The sequence below is a fragment of the Pongo abelii genome, chromosome 1, assembly GCF_028885655.2.
Source record: "Pongo abelii isolate AG06213 chromosome 1, NHGRI_mPonAbe1-v2.0_pri, whole genome shotgun sequence".
Classification (NCBI taxonomy): Eukaryota; Metazoa; Chordata; class Mammalia; order Primates; family Hominidae; genus Pongo; species Pongo abelii.
Genome location: NC_071985.2, coordinates 42122428 through 42145319, shown reverse-complemented (window position 1 = coordinate 42145319; position 22892 = coordinate 42122428). Strand labels below are relative to the sequence as shown.

Genomic DNA, 22892 nt, shown 5'->3' with positions numbered 1-22892 from the left:
ATGGAAAATTTAAGGGTTACTCAAGCATACTATTTTTCAAATCATCTACGAAAATCTCTTCCCAGGGTGACTTGTCCACAGGCCCTTTATTCTGTTACATTAAGTATGCTATAAGCAAGAACAAAACCTTTCCATAACTTTTTGTTTTCATAGCACATGCATTGCATTTCCACTTTGTTAGCTCTGCAAGTTAGACCTTTTGAAGTGTCTGGGTCATCCCACATTTCTTCAAAAAAGATGACGTGCATCCTCTAGGTCACTCCAGTTCTTGTAGGTAGGTAGATAGAATTCTAAGTTGGGTTCTTTGGCAGTGAAGATGATACCCTATATATTAATGTAGTATCTGTCTAATGTAAATTTTGTTTGATGAATATCAGGTATTTTATTGAAAATATTTCAAACAGTTAAAATTATGGCCTGAATCTGGGGCTAGAAGTAAGTTTTTCTATGGCAATAAACTGTTTGACTTACCCTTTCTTGGTCTCAGTTTTCTTATCTGGAAACAAGATATTCAGTGCAATTTAATAAATATTTGTTAAACACTTTCTACTGTTCTACTATTTGCCATGCACTGTGTTAATAATGAGAGGTGATCAAATGAGATAATAGGTGGCAAACTGCTTTGCAGTGTTTTCAACACTATGGAAATACAGTTCTACATGATGGGGAACCTTACTAAGATACTCCTTTTGTGGGGGAGAAAACCTTTTTCTAACATTATGTTATTTTCCCACCTAAGAGCTCTTCAGTTTAATCTTAGGAACATTGGAATCATAATTATTATTTCATTCATTATTTCATACTTTCATTTTTCCCAAGTTGCATAAATCTTAATGTTGATTTACCTTTGGTTTTCTGTAGATACCTAGTGAATTTTGAGATCATAAACAGTTGCCTTTGAACCTGAAAGTTTTGTTTCTAATTTGGGAGATAATATTCTCTTATTAATTTACTGAGAAGATATGTAGAATTTTGTTTTTCATATTTCTGTGTTTTGCCCTGGTTTTCTGTTAAACCATCAGCCTCTACACTTTCTTCTAGAACTGTGTGTATGTGTTGATCATTATTCTGGGAATAGCCTTTTACTTCTGTCATCCAGATGTTCTAGATCACTCTGAATTTTCTGTCTTGATTTAGCATTCAAATAAAAAATAAGATATTGAAAATGGTGGAATTAGTGGGAACTGGTGACAGAAAGGGGGAAACCCAAAATTTTTTAGGAGCTGTGATTTATTTCATGGATAGTCTTTCTAAGTTAATGATACAATTCTGGGGGATCAGTTAAATAAACTTCTAAAGTAAAATACTGTAAAAACTTACCTGTGGTAGAAATAGCTGTTTTTTAAATCACAATTTTCACATGGCAGTGCAATTGTACAGTGTCTCTATTTTGCTGATTTGGAGCCAAATACACTCATTAGTCACGTTAGATTCAGTTACTATTCTAGTGTCATCTGTCATTTTCTTTGTAGTACAGACCAATAGAGTTGAGTCCAAGGACACTGGGCAGGGTTGGTGGGGGTGGTGGTGGGAGGGGGGGCTGTTGGTGAGGAAGGGGAGAATGAGGATGGTGAGAGAAAAGGGCAAATGGGTGCATTTGAGAAGAAAGATTGTGTAAGCTATAAAAATGATTTGATGTTGACCAACTTATTTGACCAATTATTTGCTGTTGTTCAGCTCAAAATAGTGCTTTGAATCTTAAAAGTGAATATAACTTTTTGAAATGAAATTTAATCTACCATAGACTGAACACTAAAAAGCATATTCTGTAGACAAAGTAAATATAGTTTGCCCTCCAATCTCAGATGTTAATAGTACAGGCATATTTCCTGTGATGGAGAAATGTCTACATATCTGTTATATCTCCTATAAACTAGGTAAATATCCTTCCCATTAACCACATATGTTAATGTTCAACTTCCTTCTTTCTGAGACTCAATTTACTCATCTAAAAAATGAAAGTGAACTCTAAGATACTTTCTAGCTCTAAAATAACATAATTCTGTCACCATATTTGAATGCTCAATGATCAAAACATTTAAAATCGATCATGATTGGGTTGAAACACTTTAGAAACCTCTCAAACCTGTCAAAAAATTTTATTTGAGCATTGTGATACTCTAAATATATATCTTCCTTTTTCTTTCAAAGAAAACAGGACAAATAAAACATGCATTTGTCAAAAATTTGTGACATAAGGAAGCCATATACAAAATGCAATTAATATCTCCTATTTTTTAACTCACTTCATAACCAGTATGTATGTCATTGTGAAACTATAATGTAATTTTAATTGCTCATGTTTCTATTAACTGTGTTACTGTATCTTTTCCCCTTCAAGGATTTCTTGCTGGTACTATATTAATTGGTACCCTAATTCTAGTCATTGGACTATGGAAAATCAGGGTGAGCAGAAATTCTGATGATTTTTAAAAATTTATTCCTAGTTTATTTCCAGTAAAATTTGGTACTGTATCAGTAGATGACTCTCTTAGCTTTATTTAAATTTTGGCATGTCTCTGTATTCATTTTTGTCTGTAATTACTATCCTGGATTAACAGACTTCATGTCTGTTTTTTCTCAGTATATTCAAAGGTGCATTTCAAAGCAAAGTGACTTGAAGTCTCATTTTGTGATCTATTGATCCACTGATTTTTTTCCACTCAGTGTAATTTATGATAGTATCTAGTGTTGCACAGAAGCAAAGAAATCTGAGAAAAATCAACCTCTAACATACTGTGAAATTGCCTGTGATTAGGGCTTTTTCTCAGTTATATTAATAGATGCCAGTCCAGCTCAAAACAGCGCAGTGGTTGAGACAGCAGACAAATGGGGGAAATATAGTAACTACCTCATATGATTATAATCATATATCAAATGAGTTGCCACCTGTCAAGTACTTAGAACATTGCTTGGCACATAGTAAGCACTCAGATATTAAAACAACAACAGCACACACACACATCAGTATTATTTAAAATATCTAATCTGCATTGAATATACATAATGTTAAGTATAAATGTCACGATTGGCTCTGATGTGTCCTGTAGAAAGAGGATGATTTAAATCGACCCTCTTCTGTTTTGTAGTTTTAACTGTTCAGAAAGCTAGTTGTGGAATTTATACAAACTTGAGTTATTTCTAAGCTGCCCTAATGCCTGTCCATTTTTCCCATTAATAAGAAAACTATTAATTTAATGCTGTTATTAAATTGTCTGTTTTAATTCTTTAGATGATGTGACCTATCTCCTTTTTACCCTCTACAATTTTTCTACTTAAATTAAGAATATTACTTAAGCCTATTATAAGTTAAAGTATGTAAATATTCTTTAACTCACTAAATGAGTCAGTCTTTTAGAAAAATATTTGACCATTAGGTCCAGGGGAGTGATTAATAATTTTTACAGGCATTTGCTTAATATCAACAAAATATTCTAGCTGTCATGATAGCAAATATAGTAAGACATAACTTTTTCTCCAGATATATCAGAAACGTTTTAGGAATGTGATTTAGAGCCTAGCAAAAACTCACAGTTAGTTCTAAGTCATCTAAAGTGAGTTGGTATGGAAGCATCAGCAAAGCTACTCTGAAAAAAAATTAAACCACCAATCTTATGTACTTTCTTATATTTGTTCCAACTCTCCTTTTGAAATACTGTTGTCAATTTATCAAGTTATAAAGTATCAATGTATAGAGTATTATCAATTTACCAAAGCTACTGCTTTGAGACTCCCTGGATCGGTGGGAATGGAGACTGGGCGGGGGAAGGGGGAGGGCGGGCAGGGGCAGGGTGGCAAGATGTGATAAGTTTACCAGGTGCTGTCTCTTGGCTTTCATCAGTTTCTTTACATACTTTGGTAAGGTGATTGGCTGTGATACTTGTATGTCCTATTAAGGACATAAAGTACTGGAACATAGAAGGAGGGAATACAGTAATTTCTGCTTATCCTCGGTTGGGGGGCGGGGTGTTTGAAGACCCCCCAGTGAATGCTTGAAACAATAGATAGTGCCTAACCCTATATGTGCTGTGTTTTTTCCCATATGTACATACCTATGAGATAAAGTTTAATTTATAAATGAGGCACAGTAAGAGATAATACCAACGAATAATCAATTAGAACAATTTATTGTAGCAAAAGTTATGTGAATGGGGTCTCTCTCTCTCTCAAAATATCTTATTGTATTGTACTCATCTATTTTCAGATTGCAGTTGACTGTGGGTAACTGAAACCACAGATAAGCAGACTAGTGTATTGATTTTGAATTGTATTTTGGGGTTTTGCAGTGAACTTAATTGCTTATTTTCTGAATTAGAGGGAAACTCATGCAAACTCCTAAGAAAGAATTTGTCTTTTTTATGTGCACATAAAAAACACTCCACTTGCCTTATTTTGGAAACATAAGCTGTTGAGGGTAAGAGCTAGCTTTATATATGTTTAGCTAGCCTCCTGATTTCATACTGATTTAATTAAATATTTGATCTTAATTAAGACAGGATATAGTTAATGTGCAAGTGATAATGTGGTTTCATTTAATGATTCTTCATGTTTGCCTATCAGAGGATTGATTTATTTCTTTTAGAAGAGTTAGGTCTGTATGATAAATTTTAGTTTAGGGATGGAAGTGTAAGCAGATGCCTGACTTTGTTTTTTGATTGAAATGACAGTTACATAATTCAGTTCAATAGTTTTTTTCTTCTCTACTATTGAGCTCTTATAATGCACATGAGAGCAACAAAGTACTCAATGTTGTGTTTGACCATTTAAGTGTGACTGGTGGTACCTCAGAAATAAGACTTTCTGGTAAATTATAAAAGGTATATATGGTTTAATAAAATCACATTTCTGTATCTTGCAAAATATCCATTAATACCCTTGGCTAGGGGGTTCTTCATGACTCTTAAAGGATAATAGAGGCTTAAGTCTCTACTGTCACTAGAGTTGTTTTTTTCTTTGTTGAATGAATGACTAATACATTGAATCTCTCATTACTATGACACATTGTCAGTTCTGGACTTGATAGCAGTAATGCTTATCATCTCATCCTACATTTTGAACTCAGTTTATTGTAACGATTAGATGCTATAAAATATTCGGGGGGAAAGGGATGATATATTAGGACTTAAAGAGAATGCCTTCATTATGATAATTTGCATCATGAGATGGTTGACCTACCTTGTATTTCTCCTTTTGCTTGGTGGCTTTTAGAGTTTTCAGTGTTTAAGAAAAATTATAATATGTGCTAAGATATCCTTTTATAGGTCATGTTTATAGATCTTAAAAGACATCTCATATCTTTATACAAAATTATCACACAAAAATAACTTGGTGTAAATGTATCTGTAAAACTTTCTGAGTGTCTTCATCTCTTAATCTTCTCTTCCACATGTAGTAGTATTCAGGGGTTTTTATTTATTTATTTATTTTTAACATCTCCCACACTTAGGAATTCATTGACTTTTAATCTGAAGGTAACTTAATTCATTCTAGCTTAGCCACTATTCATCTCGAGAAACTAAAAACTCCATGTCACATTTAGTTGTTGCTGTAGCTGATAAACCCCATCTGTAGAATCTTGTCCATATTCTATTACTCATTATTTTTTTTTTGTTTTGCACCCCAAATTAACTGATTCTTTTTGGTGATTTATCACATAGTAACTAAAAATTAATATTTATCACTAGTAAATAAAATCAGTTTGATTTTAACTTTTTTTTTTTTTTTTTTTTTTTTTAATTTTCAGGGCACAAGTGTTTCACATTGACAGGTTTGCTTGGGACGCTAGTAACCATGGGCTTGCTGACTTAGCCAAAGAAGAGTTAAGAAGAAAATACACACAAGTATACAGACTGTTTCTAGTTTCTTAGACTTATCTGCATATTGGATAAAATAAATGCAATTGTGCTCTTCATTTAGGATGCTTTCATTGCCTTTAAGGTGTGTTAGGAATGTCAACAAAGCAAGGAGAAAAAAGGCAGTCCCGGAATCACATTCTTAGCACACCTATACCTCTTGAAAATAGAACAACTTGCAGAATTGAGAGTGATTCCTTTCCTAAAAGTGTAAGAAAGCATAGAGATTTGTTCATATTTAGAATGGGATCACGAGGAAAAGAGAAGAAAAGTGATTTTTTTCCACAAGATCTGTAATGTTATTTCCACTTATAAAGGAAATAAAAAATGAAAAACATTATTTGGATATCAAAAGCAAATAAAAACCCAATTCAGTCTCTTCTAAGCAAAATTGCTAAAGAGAGATGAACCACATTATAAAGTAATCTTTGGCTGTAAGGCATTTTCATTTTTCCTTCGGGTTGGCAAAATATTTTAAAGGTAAAACATGCTGGTGAACCAGGGGTGTTGATGGTGACAAGGGAGGAATATAGAATGAAAGACTGAGTCTTCCTTTGTTGCACAAATAAGATTTTGGAAAAAGCCTGTGAAAGGTGTCTTCTTTGATTTAATGTCTTTAGAAGTATCCAGAGATACTACAATATTAACATAAGAAAAGATTATATGTTATTTCTGAAGCGAGATGTCCATAGTCAAATTTGTAAATCTTATTCTTTTGTAATATTTATTTATATTTATTTATGACAGTGAACATTCTGATTTTACATGTAAAACAAGAAAAGTTGAAGAAGATATGTGAAGAAAAATGTATTTTCCCTAAATAGAAATAAATGATTCCATTTTTTGGTATCATGTAGTATTTGAAATTTATTCTTAAATGTGACTACTTTATTTCTAAATAAGAAATTCCCTACCTGCTTCCTACAAGCAGTTCAGAATGCCGCGCCTTGGTTGTCCTAGTGTGAATAATTTTCAGTTACTTTAAAATTATATTGTACTTTCTCAAGCGTGTCATATCCTTTCCTATTAGAGTACCTATATTACTTGTTACTGATTTACCTGAAGGCAATCTGATTAATTTCTAGGTTTTTACCATATTCTTGTCATCTTGCCAATTACATTTTAAGTGTTAGACTAGACTAAGATGTACTAGTTGTATAGAATATAACTAGATTTATTATGGCAATGTTTATTTTGTCATTTTGCTTCATCTGTTTTGTTGTTGAAGTACTTTAAATTTCATACATTCATGGCATTTCACTGTAAAGACTTTAATGTGTATTTCTTAAAATAAAACTTTTTTTCCTCGTTAACCACAATTATCACAACTAGCAGTACTATCAATAATTTCCTAATAGTTTCTAATATTAGGAAATTCTTTGAACTTTCCTAGAAGTTCTAAGAGTAGGCACATATCCACCTATTCATTCATTTGTTAAATATGAGGGCCCGCTCTGCCTATTCTGTAATAACACAGTGCTTCCAGGGATAGCATTAACACTGGCTCAGCTATTCAGAGAAAAAGCTGAGTGCCTACTGTGTGCAAGTTGCCATATGCTAAATGTGAGCTTACCAAGATAACTGCAAGTGTCTGCCCTCAAGTTGCTTATAGTTTGCCACAGGAAGACCAAAATATATACTTATTGAGAGAAAGAAGATAAAGTTACAAGTGTTACAGCCCCGAATATGGTGGGTGCTTAAGCTGTTTGTTAAGCAGTTGAGTGGCAGGGAGGGAGACATTCAAGGCAGGAAGCTGATTGAGAAAGCAGTAATAGATGAGATTATAATGGCAGGATGGTCGAAGTAGGAAAGGCTTAGAGCAAGGGCTAGACTATGTCATGTGTTCTGTGTAGAAGTGAAAATTGTAAGCTCTAGACTTTTTATTCTGCTCGATCAAATTAGAATCAATGAGCATAAAATAGGTTTATAATAGCAAGAACTTGCTATTTAGACAAGGGTAAAAGCGGAAATACTATTAAACAGTCATTTACCTTGAAGAAAATATAAACAGTAGGCTTGCTGAGGGTAAAGATATTTTCTTGTAGGATTTATATTTACTGTGTATCCTGTAGTTATTAGGTTGAGTGGTTTTATTTTTGCTTAAGATAACCTCTCCTGTGAGATTTTACTTTGATTGCAAAGGTTGTATTGCTTTTCCTCTTGAGACTGATGTATTTGTACAGCAAGTTATACCGGCTCACTGTAGAAATTTGAGTTTTATAATATTTAGCCCACTATCACGGTCACTTTTCTGGGAACACTTGAACATGAATAGTTTTTGTCTTGTCACACCCTAGCCCTGTTTGCTTTGGTTAATGTCCAATGTGCAAATGCCTCATTTTCCTCCCACCCATCCTGAGTGTTTTCTTCCTCCTTACCAAAACTAAAAACAGCCCCTTCCCTGAAGGTACTGCTTCCTCTGCAGCCTATTCCAGTGGTGGCTGGTTTATTTTCATGCATATGACTCATTGTTAAGAGGTGGTGGAGGTGTTTTCCTTGTTCCTCATTGTCATGTCTTCCATCTCAACCCCCACACACATCTCTTTAAAAAGAGTAACTGTCCATTCACTCTGGTAGGGTAATTTACTAAAATGTCAAATGTTTTCCCTATAATTCTCCTTGGTGAAAAGCATGAATTCTGGAGACAAATCGGAGCCCTGGCATTTATCAGCTGCAGGACTCAAGGGATGTTCCTTGTCAGTGTACCTTAGTTATCTATGTGTAAAGTGGGCCTAAAATCAGTACCAGCCTCATAGGATTTACAATGAGAATTAAGTTAATACATGTAGAGCTTAAAATAGTGCCAGCTATGTAGTAAGTGCTCAGTAAGTTTTAGCTCTTTTTAGTGCACAGGTGGAGAGATTGCCTTAGGTGGGAGCATGCAGGGCTTCAGTAGATACCAGGAGGGAACTGTCGCAGGTGGGTTGGAGATGCCCGTGGTGGCAGCTTTTGGAAATTGATTTCACATTTCTTCTGTTTTCTCAGGGACATATACATCAAGGTCATCATGAAAATGATGACACATGAGGAGGTGTTATGTTTGAAGACAGGCAGAGAAGGAAAGGACTAGAGACATTTAGTCAATTAGCAGGCAATGCTAAAGACCCAGTTGAGGTGAGTGCTCATGAATTTAGAGTGCAATCATCAAACTTGGTTCTGGGTTTTTCTGCAGTCATATTTAGCTTTCTAGATACAGTCTCAGAAAAAACCAGTTGCTTGGATTTAATCATGATTGGGTGTTCCCAGGTAAATTTGATGACGTGAGTTGAGCATGTGCACAAGGGAGTGATTAAAATGATGGACCATAGAATTTAAGCTATGTGAGAAGGGAAGTGAAGACATATGAGTGGTAGGAAACAATGAGTAACAGGATCAATATTTTGTAGACCTTAATGGGGTCATGTCATTGTTAGACTTGGGGTACTATTTAGGATGAACTAGAATGGTAATATGCAGTAGTGAGAAATAAGAATGCGTCAATTGAGGGTAAAACAGAATTGGCGACCAGAGGACAAAGCTGTCTACAAATACACTTCCCCTTCATTTTGGGCACAAAGTTAGACACATTTCCTGGCACTCTTGCAGTGAAGTGTAGACATAGGACTGAGTTCTGACCAAAGGAACATGATCAGAGATGTATAGCATTTCTAGGTCTGGCCCTAAAACATCCCCATATGTGATCCTCCTTGCCTCTTTCCCTACACTGAGTTGATGAAAGTGACTGTAGTAACCTACTAAGTCATGTGCTAAACATAACAGAACCACAGAAAGGAAGGAGCTTGAGTCATTGCTTTGAGGAGAGCTGTCTGCTGATCAGGAACACCCACTTTAGATTTCACATGAAGAAGAAATAAACTTCTGTCATGTTTGAGTTCTAACATTTTGGGGATTGGTGTGTTACGTTATTGTGGTTGACATTATCTAAACTAACACTGAAGCCTTCTAGATTTTGGTGATGCAAGGGTTTAGACAGAACTATGGTTGTGAGAAGTTGAAATAAAATGGTGGACAAAAGTATTGGTGCGGAGGAGGCCATGGAACATCTTAATTGATACTGAAATCACCAAGAAGCATGGGGATTCATGTTAGAGAGTGATACTGAGTCAGGGGCTAAAATCTTCATGAAATGAGGAGGACTGGCTTGTACATCTGAAGATGATTGCAAACAAGAAGATAGCAGGTTCTATATTCTGATGATATGTGACTTGAAGGAAAAGGGTTTTGTGGAAAGGAAGGAGGACTGGTCTGCAAATAGCAATGAGGAATAAAATAGGGCACCAACTTCACCTCTATGCCTGGTACTATGTGGAATGAAAGTGCAATGAGATATTTTTGCCTACCAGAGATTTGTTTGCACATTCAAACCCACTCTATGATCCTCTTCCACTCCTTATTATTGCAATCCCCCTACTTTCTGGTCACCCACCCCTGTCTGTTGAGGGATTTGGAACTGGCTCACTGTCTCCCAACCATCCTACAATCTGGTATTATCCATAATTATTTCACATTGACAAGGATGACTCCTTATAACATCTGTGCCTCTGGTTTTATTGACCTTTTGATTTCTAATGACCTCCTTCACTCTACCTGAGTCACTCATCTCCATGGAACCTTCTTAAATCACTAATTCAGGCATATTTTCTTGCTCAATATAATCTTTTCCGCTTTCTAGTTTAGTTACTGCAGTATGTTCATCAACTCTCCACTTTCTTCCTATTTATAAGTCTCCTACTATGATGGATATTTTCTGTTTGTTCATCCAGAACCACTCTCTAGCACACTCCAACTTGCTGTGACCTCAGAGGCTGACCTATAATGGAAGCTGTGGAGGGGAGAGCTGCATTCCTTCTAATTTTTGTTTTGTCTCAAAATACTCCACAACTTCTTATTTTATTTCCTTTTTTTTTTTCTACCATCCTATCACCAAAGGATGGCTCCCCTTCCTTTTGCCCTTTTCCTCTTGTAGGAACTACACCTTTCAAAGGCTATCAACTCAGATCACATTATGTTTATGGCCCTTTCCTGAAGGTAGTGCTTGTAGTTAGTGCTCTGGTCTACAAGGACACCTTTTCAGCATTTTCATTTTTACGGCAGACTCTTACTTTCTGGCAATGGTTTTGGAGCAATTTGAGGACTCTGCTAGCTCAGCTTTTTTCACTTTCATTGAAGTCTTTCCACAGACTGCCCTTGCTCACCACAGAGGCTTCTAGGAGCAGTGTGAAGGACTCTTGGGTTGTTTTTGTTTTGTTTGTTTTCTTATAGGCAATTTGAAGTAGGTGCTTTGTCTTCTAGTTATGTTGAGAATGTGGTTTTCATGTGACCACACTTCCTATTGTGGCTGTGGAAAATCAGATGTTTTTATATATTATTGGTGGGAATGCAAACTGATATGGCCATTTTATAGGAGAATTTTCCAATATCTAAAAAAAACCCACACTTACGCATTTACCCTTTGATTCACCAATCTCACATCTAGAAATGAACTCTGAAGATATACCTCCAATAATATGAAAATATACAGTACAAGGATATTCACCAAAATATTGATTGTCATTGCAAAAGGCTGGAAACCACCTAAATGCTCATATGTAGGACTTGCTAAATAAGCTATGTTATATTCAAACAGTGGAGTACTATACAGCTCTGAAAAAAGAATGAGGAATATCTCTATGAACTATTATGAAATATTTCTAGGATATATTATTAAGTGAAAAAAGTAAATACAAAAGACTGGTATGCTACTTTTCATGTGAAAAAGAAGAAATAAAAAATACACATCCTCGTTTGTACAAAAAGAAACATAGGAAGGATAAACTAGAAACAATGAGATAGTTATATACAAGGTATAGGTGGAAACGATGGGGAAGATGGGAATTCCTTCTAATTTTTGTTTTGTCTCAAAAATTTTAGAATCATTGTCTCACGTATTAAAAAGCCAAGTAAATATAAGCAATGAAAATAGGGAGAGAGGGGAGAGAAAAAATTCAACAGAATACAAACACAACAAATGAACATATATATATATATATATATTTTTTTTTTTTTTTCTTTTTTTGAGATGGAGTCTCACTCTGTCATCCAGGCTGGAGTGCAGTGGTGCAACCCCCATCTCGGCTCACTGCAACCCCCACCTCCCAGGCTCAAGCAATTCTCCTGCCTCATCCTCCCAAGTAACTGGGATTACAGGCATGTGCCACCATGCCCAGCTAATTTTTATATTTTTAGTAGAGATGGGGTTTCACCATGTTGGCCAGGCTGGTCTTGAACTCCTGACCTCAAGTGTTCGGCCTCCCAAAGTGTTGGGTTTACGGGCGTGAGCCACCACACCCCACCTCTTACTGTATTTCAAATGAATAACTTGACCACAGTTAAGAGGGAGCTGTGAGGTAGAATTGAATTAACCTCGGAACACAGTATTTTGATTATACAAACAAAGGGCTAAAGACAAAAATATGAACAAATGTTGGATTTTCTCTAGTGGGTTTGTTTTTCATAGTAGTATGGGTTAGCAGTTTTAACACTGTGCATTCTAAGATGGGGTAGGTAAGCAAATATATTGCAAATAATGAGTCAGGTTTCTCACTGTTGAAGGGAATTACAAATAAGGAAACACTAGCATGGAGCCTGTAGTATTTGTAATTTGAGTTATCAGTATAAACTCATGATTTTGAACATAACTGATACACAGAGAAATGTGTATACACACACACACGTGCATATCTGTATTAGGTTCTCCAGAGAAACAGAACCATTAAGATATATATAGATATATGGAAAGATTTACTGTGGGAATTGGCTCATGCAATTTTGGAGACCTAGAGGTCCCATAATATGCCATCTTCAAGCTGGAATCCCAGGAAAGCAGGTGGTATAATTCTGAGATTGAAGTCTTGAGAACCGGGGGAGTCAATGGTGTAACTCCCAATCTAGGGCTTAAGGCCCAAGGACCAGGGGCTGCTGGTGTGCAGATGCAAGTCCTGGAGTTCAAAGGATTGAGAACCAGGAGCTCTGATGTCTGAGGGCAGTAGAAGATGGATGTTCCAGCTCAAGAAGGGAAAGTAAGAATCCGTCCTTCCTCCACTTTTTTGTTCTATTCAGATGAGCCCTCAATGGACTGAACGATGCTCACCCACACTGTGAGGGCTGGTCTTCTTTACTCAATCCACTGACTTAAGTGCTCATCTCTTCTGGAAACACCTTCACAGACACACCCAGAAATAATGTTCTACCAGCCATGGGCCTGTTACTTAGCCCAGTCAAGTTGACACACAAAATTAGCTATCACAACATCTGTGTGTGTATATACATATGTATTTGCATGTGTGTGTATATATGTGTATATATATTCATGTGTATGTATATGTATGTTGTGACTGGGTGTATACACATACATATATATAAAATATTTCAATATATTAATATATTTTGTATATAATATGTTATATATAATGTTATATATTATATAGTAATATAATATAAAATATATTTATAATAAGACATTTTTATAATCTATATTTTGTTATACATTATATAAATATATGTATATATAAATTATATACTTATAAATGTTATATGTTATGTATATTATATATGCTATATGTATTATATATGTTATGTTATATATAATTTATTGCATATATTTATAGTATATGAAACATATATAATCTGTCTTCTTGGAAAAGCATACAAACAATGAGACTCCAGATCCAGATTTCTTTTTTTTTTTGAGACAGAGTCTTACTCTGTCACCCAGGCAAGAGTGTGGTGATGTGCTCTTGGCTCACTGCAACCTCTGCCTCCTGAGTTCAAGCAATTCTCCTGCCTCAGCCTTCGGAGTAGCTGGGATTACAGGCAAGCGCCACTACGCCTGGCTAATTTTTGTATTCAGATCCAGATTTCTAAATGTCTTTCTCCAGTTAAAAAAAAAAACAGGGCTCCTGGGAGAAATGGCTGATCTCTGGGCTAGGGTAGGGAAAGTAAAAGGTGAACCTGGAACATCTTGTGGTATCACAAATTAAGTGTTCTGAAAATAAGTGCTGAAAAAATTATGGTGACATGTCAAATGGATTCAGAAGCCAACATGAACAAGCTCCCACTGACCAAATCTGAAACAATTACAGCAAATAAATAAATAATGATGGCAATGGATCATAGCACATAGAATAAAATAAGAATTTGAGTCCATACTGATACGATTGAATAATAAAGAGAAGAAAGATACCTTCTTTATAGCAAGATTCCAATTACCTACATGTAGTTTTTAAAAAATGATGCAATTAGAAAGTCAGCATTTGGCAACCATCACAGTAATAATTATTTCGGGCAAGAATCAATGAATGCTAAATCAGTAAAAGTCTGATGAGAAATAATTATATAGTCTTCAATTTTTTCTCCACAAAATACTTTATTGCAAATAATAACTTTGCAGAACAAAAACCTGACAGACACTATTTTAGCCAAGTGATCAAAACTAACATCACTGATACTGGGACAAATAACACCTACTTCCTCCTGATAGGATACATTGAAAAGAACTCTGTCATTTCTGTGGTATTGTTGCCAAAAATCATAATCTGAATCAAAATATGAGGAAGTATCAGAAAAAAGACAACTTGACCGTCATCCTACAAAATACCTCTTCCAGAGTGGAAAGGTAATGAAAATCAAGTAGAAGAAGGCAAATAAAAATTAATTTAAAAAATTAAGAAATGAAATAATAAAGGTAAGTGTAAAAATTAAAATAGAAAACAAAAATAATAGTGAAAATGAAATCAAAAGCTGGGTCTTTAAAAAAATAAAATTGATAAACTTCCATTTAGATGGATAAAGAATAAAGAGATAAGACAGAAATTGCCACCCATGAACTTTTAGTAATGCAACAGAATACATCACTCACTGCAGAGCATAATCATTGGAAGAAAAATATGAGAATATGGCAGGCAACTTTATGCCAATAAATTCAATAAACTGGGGATCACAATTATGATAAACATTCACTTTTGAAAGGGCCATGGAGGAAAATGAACCAGGAAGATTCTCCCTGGGGCAGAGCTACCACTGGATGAAATGAACAATTCATTGAAAGACACAAATTACCAAAACTAACCCAATAAGCAATATAAAACTTGAATTGCCCTATTAATTCAAGAAATTGCATTTATAATTAAAAATCTTTCCAAAAAGAAAAATTCATGCCTAAATGGCTTCACTTGTAAACTCTAGCATTTAAGGAAGAAATAAAACCAATTGTACACAAGCTCTTTGAGAAAATAGAAAATACTTCCGAACTCATTTCATGAGGCCAAATATATAAGAAAACTACAGACAAATATCCCTCATGAATATAGACACAAATATACTTAACAAAATTTTAACAAGACAAATTAGTATATGTAAAAGAATACTTACTATACATCATGATGGAATGAGGTTTATCTGGGGAGTGAAAGGTTGGTTTGACATCCAAAAATTAATCAGTGTAATTCACCATATTAGAATAAAGAAGAAAATATAATCATTTCAATAAATGTAGGAAAAGCTTTTTGTGAAGTTCAACACTAATTTGTGATTTAAAAAAATCTATCAGCAAACTAAGAATAAAACATTTCTCTTAATCTAATTAAGGGCATCTTCAAAAATCTACATCTTTCACTGTACTCAATAGTGAAAGCCTCAATGCTTTCTACCTAAGATAAGGAACAAGGCAGAGATATCTATTCTGCCATTTCTGTTCAACATTATACTGGAAGTTTTAGCCAGTGCAGTAAGGCAAGAAAAAGAAATGACAGTCAATAAATTGGAAAGGGAGAAGTAAAGTCGTTTTTATTGGTAGATGACATGACCAAGTATTAATACATAGAAAGCTTAAAGAGTCTACTAGAACTAATAAGTGAATTTATTGAGGTCAGAATACAATGTTAATGTACAAAAATTATAATTTTATATATTAGCAATGAACAATTAGAAAATGAATTTCGAAAACAACTTCATTTCCAACAGCACCCAAAAACAAGTTAGAGATAAATTTTACAAAACATGGAAGATAGTTTCTTTTCCTGTGCAGAAGCTCTTTAGTTTAACTAGATCCCATTTTTCATAAAAAAGAATGAGATCATGTCCTTTGCAGGGACATGAATGAAGCTGGAAGCCAACATTCTCAGCAAAGTAACACAGGAACAGAAAACCAAACACCACGTTTTCACTCATAAGTAGGAGTTCAACAATGAGAACAGATGGACACAGGGAGGGGAACATCACACACCGGGGCCTGTCAGGGAGTGGGGGGCAAGGAGAAGGACAGCCTTAGGGCAAATACCTAATACATGCGGGGCTTAAAATCTAGATGACAGGTTGATAGCTGCAGTAAACCACCATGGCACATATATGCCTATGTAACAAACCTGCATGTTCTGCACATGTATCCCAGAACTTAACATGTTTTAAAAATGGGAGAATTCTATTTTTTAAAAAAAACTATAAATTTTGCTGAGAGAAATTACAGACTTAAGTAAATGTTATTAACATCATTTTCATGGGTTGGAACACTCAATATTGTTAAGATAGCAGTTCACCACACATCAATTTATAACTCCAATAGATATTTTTAAAAAGTTATTCTAAATTTATATTAAAATGAATTGCCTCTCTTAAACCTCCCTTATAATTTTTTTAAGAGATTTCAGAAAACTAAAAACTATATTGCACAGACTCCATTGAAGCTAGGAGTCTAGGAAAAAATTTGATCCACAACGTAACAAGCAGTTATGTGATATTTATTTGGAAGTCAGAATTAAGGTATAAGTCAACTTCCTACTGCTGCTTCTATTTCCAGCAAGATAAGATCAGCCATAGGTGATTGTTTGTGGTGATCTTTTTCTACTTTCATTTATCTAGTCATCAACTTTATGGGAATAAAAATCTGTGGTAGTGTGTCTGGAATTGTTGGGTTCTTGGTCTCACCGACTTCAAGAATGAAGCCACAGACCCTCACAGTGAGTGTTACAGTTCTTAAAGATGGTGTGTTTGGAGTTTCTTCGTACTGGTGGGTTTGTGGTCTCCCTGACTTCAGGAGTGAAGCTGCAGACCTTCGCAGTGAGTGTTATAGCTTTTAAAGGTGGCGCGTCTGGAGTTGTTTGTTCCCTTCAGTGGGTTCGTGGTCTCGCTGGCCTCAGGAATGAAGCTGCAGACCTTCGCGGTGAGTGTTACAGCTCATAAAGGTGGTGCGGACCCAAAGAGGGAGCAGCAGCAAGATTTATTGAGAAGAGCAAAAGAACAAAGTTACCACACCCTGGAAGGGGACCCAAGTGGGTTACTGCTGCTGCCTAGGCAGCCTGCTTTTATTCCCTTATCTGGCCCCACCCACATCCTGGAGATTGGTCCATTGTACAGAGAGATGATTGTTCCATTTTACAGAGAGCTGATTGGCCCATTTTACTGAGAGCTGATTGTTCCGTTTTGACAGGATGCTGATTGGTGTGTTTAGAAACCTGGAGCTAGACACAGAGTACTGATTGGTGCGTTTACAATCCTTTAGCTAGACAGAAAAGTTCTCCAAGTCCCCACTAGATTAGCTAGACACAGAGCACTGATTGGTGCCTTTACAAACCTTGCGCTAGACACAAAATGCTGATTGGTGCATTTACAAACCTTTAGCTAGACATAAAAGTTCTCCAAGTCCCCACCTGACTCAGGAGACCAGCTGGCTTCTCCTAGTGGATCCCGCCATGGGCGGAGCTTCCTGCCAGTCCCACGCCATGCGTCAGCACTCCTCAGCCCTTGGGCAGTCGATGGGACCGGGCGTGGCAGAGCAGGAGGTGGCGACCATCGGGGAGGCTCAGGCCACCCGGGAGCCCACCGGTAGGGGGACTCGGGCATGGCGGGCTGCACGTCCTGAGCCCTGCCCCGCAGGGAGGTGGCTGAGGCCTGGGAGAATTTGAGCACGGCGTGGGCCGCCGGCAGTGCTGGGGGACCTGGCGCACCCTCCACAGCTGCTGGCCCGGGTGCTAAGCCCCTCGCTGCCCAGGGCCGGCAGCGCCAACCGGCTGCTCTGAGTGTGGGACCCACTGTGCCTTACCCACCCAGAACTCGCACTGGCCTGCGAGCGCGTCATGCAGCCCCGGTTCCCACGTGCGCCTCTCCCTCCACACTGCCTGGCAAGCAGAGAGACCCGGCTCCGGCCTCGGCCAGCCCAGAGAGGGGCTCCCACAGTGGGGCTCCCACAGTGGGGCTCCCACAGTGCAGCAGCGGGCTGAAGGGCTCCTCAAGCATGGCCAGAGTGGACGCGGAGGCCGAGGAGGCACCGAGAGCGAGCGAGAGCGAGCGAGGGCTGCTAGCACGTTGTCACCTCTCAGTAGCAGAGCAATTGTAGCAGCAGCAGATTCCTGAACTCCATGACTTCGATGGTGTGATCCTGAAGTCAGTAGTTCAGAGGCAGTTCTCTAACATTTCCAGCTTTCTTTCAAAGAAACTAAGAGGGATTTTTGTTTTCTTCACTGAAATGTGGCTAATCCAATATTCCACAACTCTTAACTATTTTTATTTCAGTTTCCTTACCCTTAGCTAATCAATTAAGTTAATCCGCTAAGTTCATCAGTGCCTTCCAGTCCACTGATTTTCTCTCAACATTCACTTTTGAAAGGGCCATGAAGGAAAATGAACCAGGAAGATCCTCCCTGGGGCAGAGCTACCACACTAGAGGCACACAATATTGAGTATAATGAGACTTACAGAGAAGAATATAGCAATCTGGGGAAGCAGACCACACTTACTGAAAGTAGCACTGCAGAAGTAGTGCTTATTAATTTAGATTGTAATTTGAAATTGCCACATTATTCACTTCTAAGATTTCAAATTGCTTTATATCTGACAGTTTGTACTTCAGACCTGCCTATTTTTGTTTTACAGGTCCTATTTAGTTACTAATGGATATTGATCCTTTATTTCTCAGATTTGTTTTGATATGTTTATCACATTTTTCTATTAAGAGAAATTCCACTTAGAGTCAGTTCCTTTCTAAAGTTGATTTTGTTGGCTCTCTCTCATGGCATTGCATTTCTTTGCATTTTACAGTTGTGATTTGCAATTTTTTTAAGTAGACTTTTTGGTTTGTTTCATTCTTTGGTAGATTGTATTAATGTTTCTAATTCTTTACTCCTTCCCTTTTACAGAATTATACCTGGACATCTTTTGCCAGGTGACTTTTCAGTGCCTTCCACTATAGTAGATGGAATATACTTCCCCACTCCATTGAGCCCATTTTTTGTTGGCTAACCTATAGTTTTAAGATTGTAATTTTTTAAATCTAGTTACCTTGGTTGCTTTTTAGAGAGCTATTCGTCCCAATAACTTAGACCACCATTATTTAAAAATGGAATTCCTAACCACAATGTATGTACCTCATCATAGGAAGGAACACAAATGGGGGAGTAGAAGAAAACAGAAATGTATTAATAGGCGACAGTGAGTACTTCAGCTTTATGCGTAATGTTTTATTTCCTGTATTACAAAGTAAAAGATATGAAGCATTTGACTAAAAATGTTAATTTATATAATTTGAATGATGGGTACATGGGCAGTTGTTACATTTATATATACTTTTATGTATTCTAAATTTTTTTCTCAAAATAAAAAAGAGAAACAGTCAAGGGTTAGTATTGTGTCATCAAACTCATTACAGACTTCAATTCATTTTGTTTTATTTATTTCTGAACAGCATAATTTGAGGAAGTACAGCATACTTTAAGGAAATCTGTAGAAGGGCAAAGTAAAAGCATTTAAAAAAGTCTCATCACCTGAAAAGGGCAGAGAAAAAAAGAATAAAAGGAAGATGTGTTCTAGAGGTCTCATCTAGTTTGTATAGGGAAGAAAGTTGAGGTAATACAGCTGTACGGGAAAAGGGATAGATTAATATATACTTGGTCTTGAGAGCAGACATGTTGTTAACAATGAATGAAATGGAAACACACAACAAATCTTTGAAAGAATGAGATGAACCTAAAAAAAACCAACAAAAATAAGAAAAAAAGGAAATAATGATTTAAAATAGATAATGAAGAAACTAAGATACAGACATTAAATAAAATATAAATGGATTATTTTCTTTCACTAAAGCTTAAAGACGTAGTTTGGATTAGAAAACAAAAGCTGTGTATGAGAGACATGGTGAAATAGTAAAGAAGGGTGGAAAATAAAAGATAAGCAAAGATAAAATGTAAGGTCAGACCAATTATAAAAGGCAAAGATTTATGAAAAAGGTAACATTCATAAATATGTATATATCAACCTACATGCAACTAGCTAAATACATAAAGCAAAATCATTAGGAATTTGATAAGCCTAATAAAATATCATTATGACTGAAGATTTCAATACATCTCTGCCAAAATCAAAAAGATTTTGTAGAGAGAAAGAAACCCAGGACAGGGAAAAACAACCTTATATTATCTAGAGACAATATGTTGGCTTTCCTCTACACTAAGACACTTTGATACTGGTGCTTTCTTGATTTCTTGATCTTACCAGAACATGTCAAGTGAAGGTTTTACACAACTACAATGCCACTCCTATGGGCTGACAGCTGTAAAGAGATGCATCCCAATTCTAGAGATGTTAACACGTGAGAAAAATGTTTCTTAGAATCAAAAATATGAGGGGTTTTTCCATATATCAATGAAACATTTGCTCAAAAACATCATATACTTGGCCATAAAGTATATTCACTTTTTTAAAGGCTGTGTTGATAAATATGAAAAAGAAAGAAGGTGATCAACAAAGTCTTAACCACTTGAAAATTAAGATGCTCTAGATCACCCTTATATCAAAGATAAAATTTAAAAAATTAAAAACTATTTAGGACAGAGTGAAAAGAAGAACAATTTACACTAAGTTATTTGGAACACAGAGAACTTTTCAGTGGAACTTGCAAGCTTTAAATGCCTTCGTTATTAAGGAAAAGATTAAAAATAAAGGAATTGGAACTCATCTGTGGAAACTAAAGAGCAACAAACTAAATAAAAAGTTTTAACATATTAGTCAAGATACATATATAAACATAGAATATCAAATAAAACCTGAGACCTCAATCTAAGTTCTGTAAAAAACTTTAAAACAAAGATTGGAATCGTAAGGGTTAATGAAATATAGACATTTTTGACAATGCAAAAAATGTAAATATGGATAGAAAAAGTGGAAATAAATTGGTAAAACACAAAAGAGAGATTAATGGTTTGTGTCTATAATAGACAAAAAGCTCTTACATTGATAGGTAAATGACATAAAACCCAATACAACATGGACAGGTATACCGATAGGAAATTTTTAGCAAGGTAAATCAGATTGATCAAGAACATATGAAAAGATGTTGACATTCACGAGGAGTCAGAGTAAAGAAAATCAAAATAATTTTCCGAGGTGTGAAGCATTAGAATGAACACAGAATGATGGCATTTCAGGGCTAAGGCTGGAAATGGCCCCTCTAAGTTGCTGTGGGAACTGAGTAAACCTGGTCTTAACCATGTACTGAAGAAGGAATCTATCCACAAACCGAGGAGGAGTGTGGGTGCGGGTTGGGACTGGGCTGGCCAAAGGCCGCCAGAGAGGAGGAGGCCTGAGGATCACAAAACGCTTGAGGATGGCACTGCACCTGGGTCTGTACAATATGGTTTGCAATAAAACTCAAAGTCTTCCAGCCGAGATAAGAAAAAAAAAATTACAAATTACATGAATACCTACCTAGACAATCCAATTAAACTCTAACAGAATACATTGGATTTAACAATGGACCTAATATTAGGTAAATAGTGACAATAATAAATTGGATATGACAATGCAAAAATAATCCCGTTTATGAGTGATAATCATCTTAAAATATCGAAGAATGTAGGTACCCAGAAAGATTCTTCAAATATGTGAAGCAACTATTCACATTTCTTTAAAAATTGTAAGAACAGCTCTGAAAATTTAAGGTAAGTCATTTCCTTGTTGAAAAATGTGAAAATAACTAGTCATCACAAATTTAAAAATAAAATCAATGCAATTCCAAACAAATTCCAGTGAAGTTTTTGTTGAAGTGAGCTGGACAAAAGATAATGAAGGTTTGTATGTGTGAAAGAAATAATTCAATTGTATTATTGATTATATAAGGAAAATTCATTATTTCTGAAAAATTATAATTTACTTTAATCATTAGCTTTTTAATCGTAAGTGTTACTACTATATGAACAAAAACAGGTGAGGTTGTTATTCATAAGTCCAAGAAATGAGGTTGAATTTTGTTAGTTCTCAAAAAAAAGTAACTTTTAGGAATGAAGTTCATGCAGTGTTCTAATTTATAAAACAAACATTAGTTTTCAATCAACCATTGGCATATGATATGGTACCCAGATATTCTAACTGTAGTAATTTGTTAGTGCTACATAATTTGTAATATAGTCTAAGATTGATGAGAAGTAATTTAGAATGACACTGCTTATGTAAATTGTTAATCGTTTCAGTTGAGCATGTATATTAAATTTACATAAATTCAAATAGTATCATAGATAACTTATCGAATATTTATGTTTCATTTAATTTAGGCTTTTTTAATGAAAAAAAAAGTTTTGGCACATACTAAAATCAAGACCAGCTACATAATTTGTAGAGCCCAGTTCAAAATGAAAATGCAGAATCCCTTGTTCCTAAATCATTAAGAGTTTCAAGATGGTGACCACAGGGCACTAAACCAAGGGCCCTTGTGAGCATGAGTCCCAGTGTGACTATAAGAGTTGCATGCCCATGAAGCCAGCCCTGACTAACATACCATGCATGCATTTATTTTTACACTGAAACATCTGAGAGAAGACATAGAGCTTTTTAATACCCCAAATACATAAAACGATACAATTTATCCAAGGGTTTACCTTGATTAAGGATATGATGAACTTGGATTATAAATGTAATTATTTAGCATGTAAGAGTAAAGCTTTGTAATTCCTGGTTTAAAGTACTTATTTCAGAAGCTTTCAGTCTTTAAAGATACAAATTTAGGTTTAAAATTTATTTACC

The 22892-nt window shown here is 35.7% G+C and overlaps 1 protein-coding gene across 13 annotated transcripts in view; it reads left to right on the top strand.

Annotated features, from left to right (window-relative positions):
* CD55 (CD55 molecule (Cromer blood group)) overlaps positions 1–11865 on the top strand; it is a 44160-nt gene extending 32295 nt beyond the window's left edge. For 4 of the 13 annotated variants that reach the window (XM_009238399.4, XM_054521656.2, XM_009238395.4 and 1 more), the window contains one exon: positions 5744–7171. In XM_009238399.4, coding sequence (XP_009236674.1) covers positions 5744–5808 — 65 coding nt within the window. In that variant the 3' untranslated portion in view covers positions 5809–7171. Of the gene's footprint in view, positions 1–181; positions 688–2341; positions 2407–5743; positions 7172–8837 lie in introns of those variants that run through there. The other 9 variants (XM_054521650.2, XM_054521621.2, XM_063725459.1 and 6 more) reach the window with 6 other exon arrangements.
* Positions 11866–22892: the final 11027 nt, after the last annotated feature.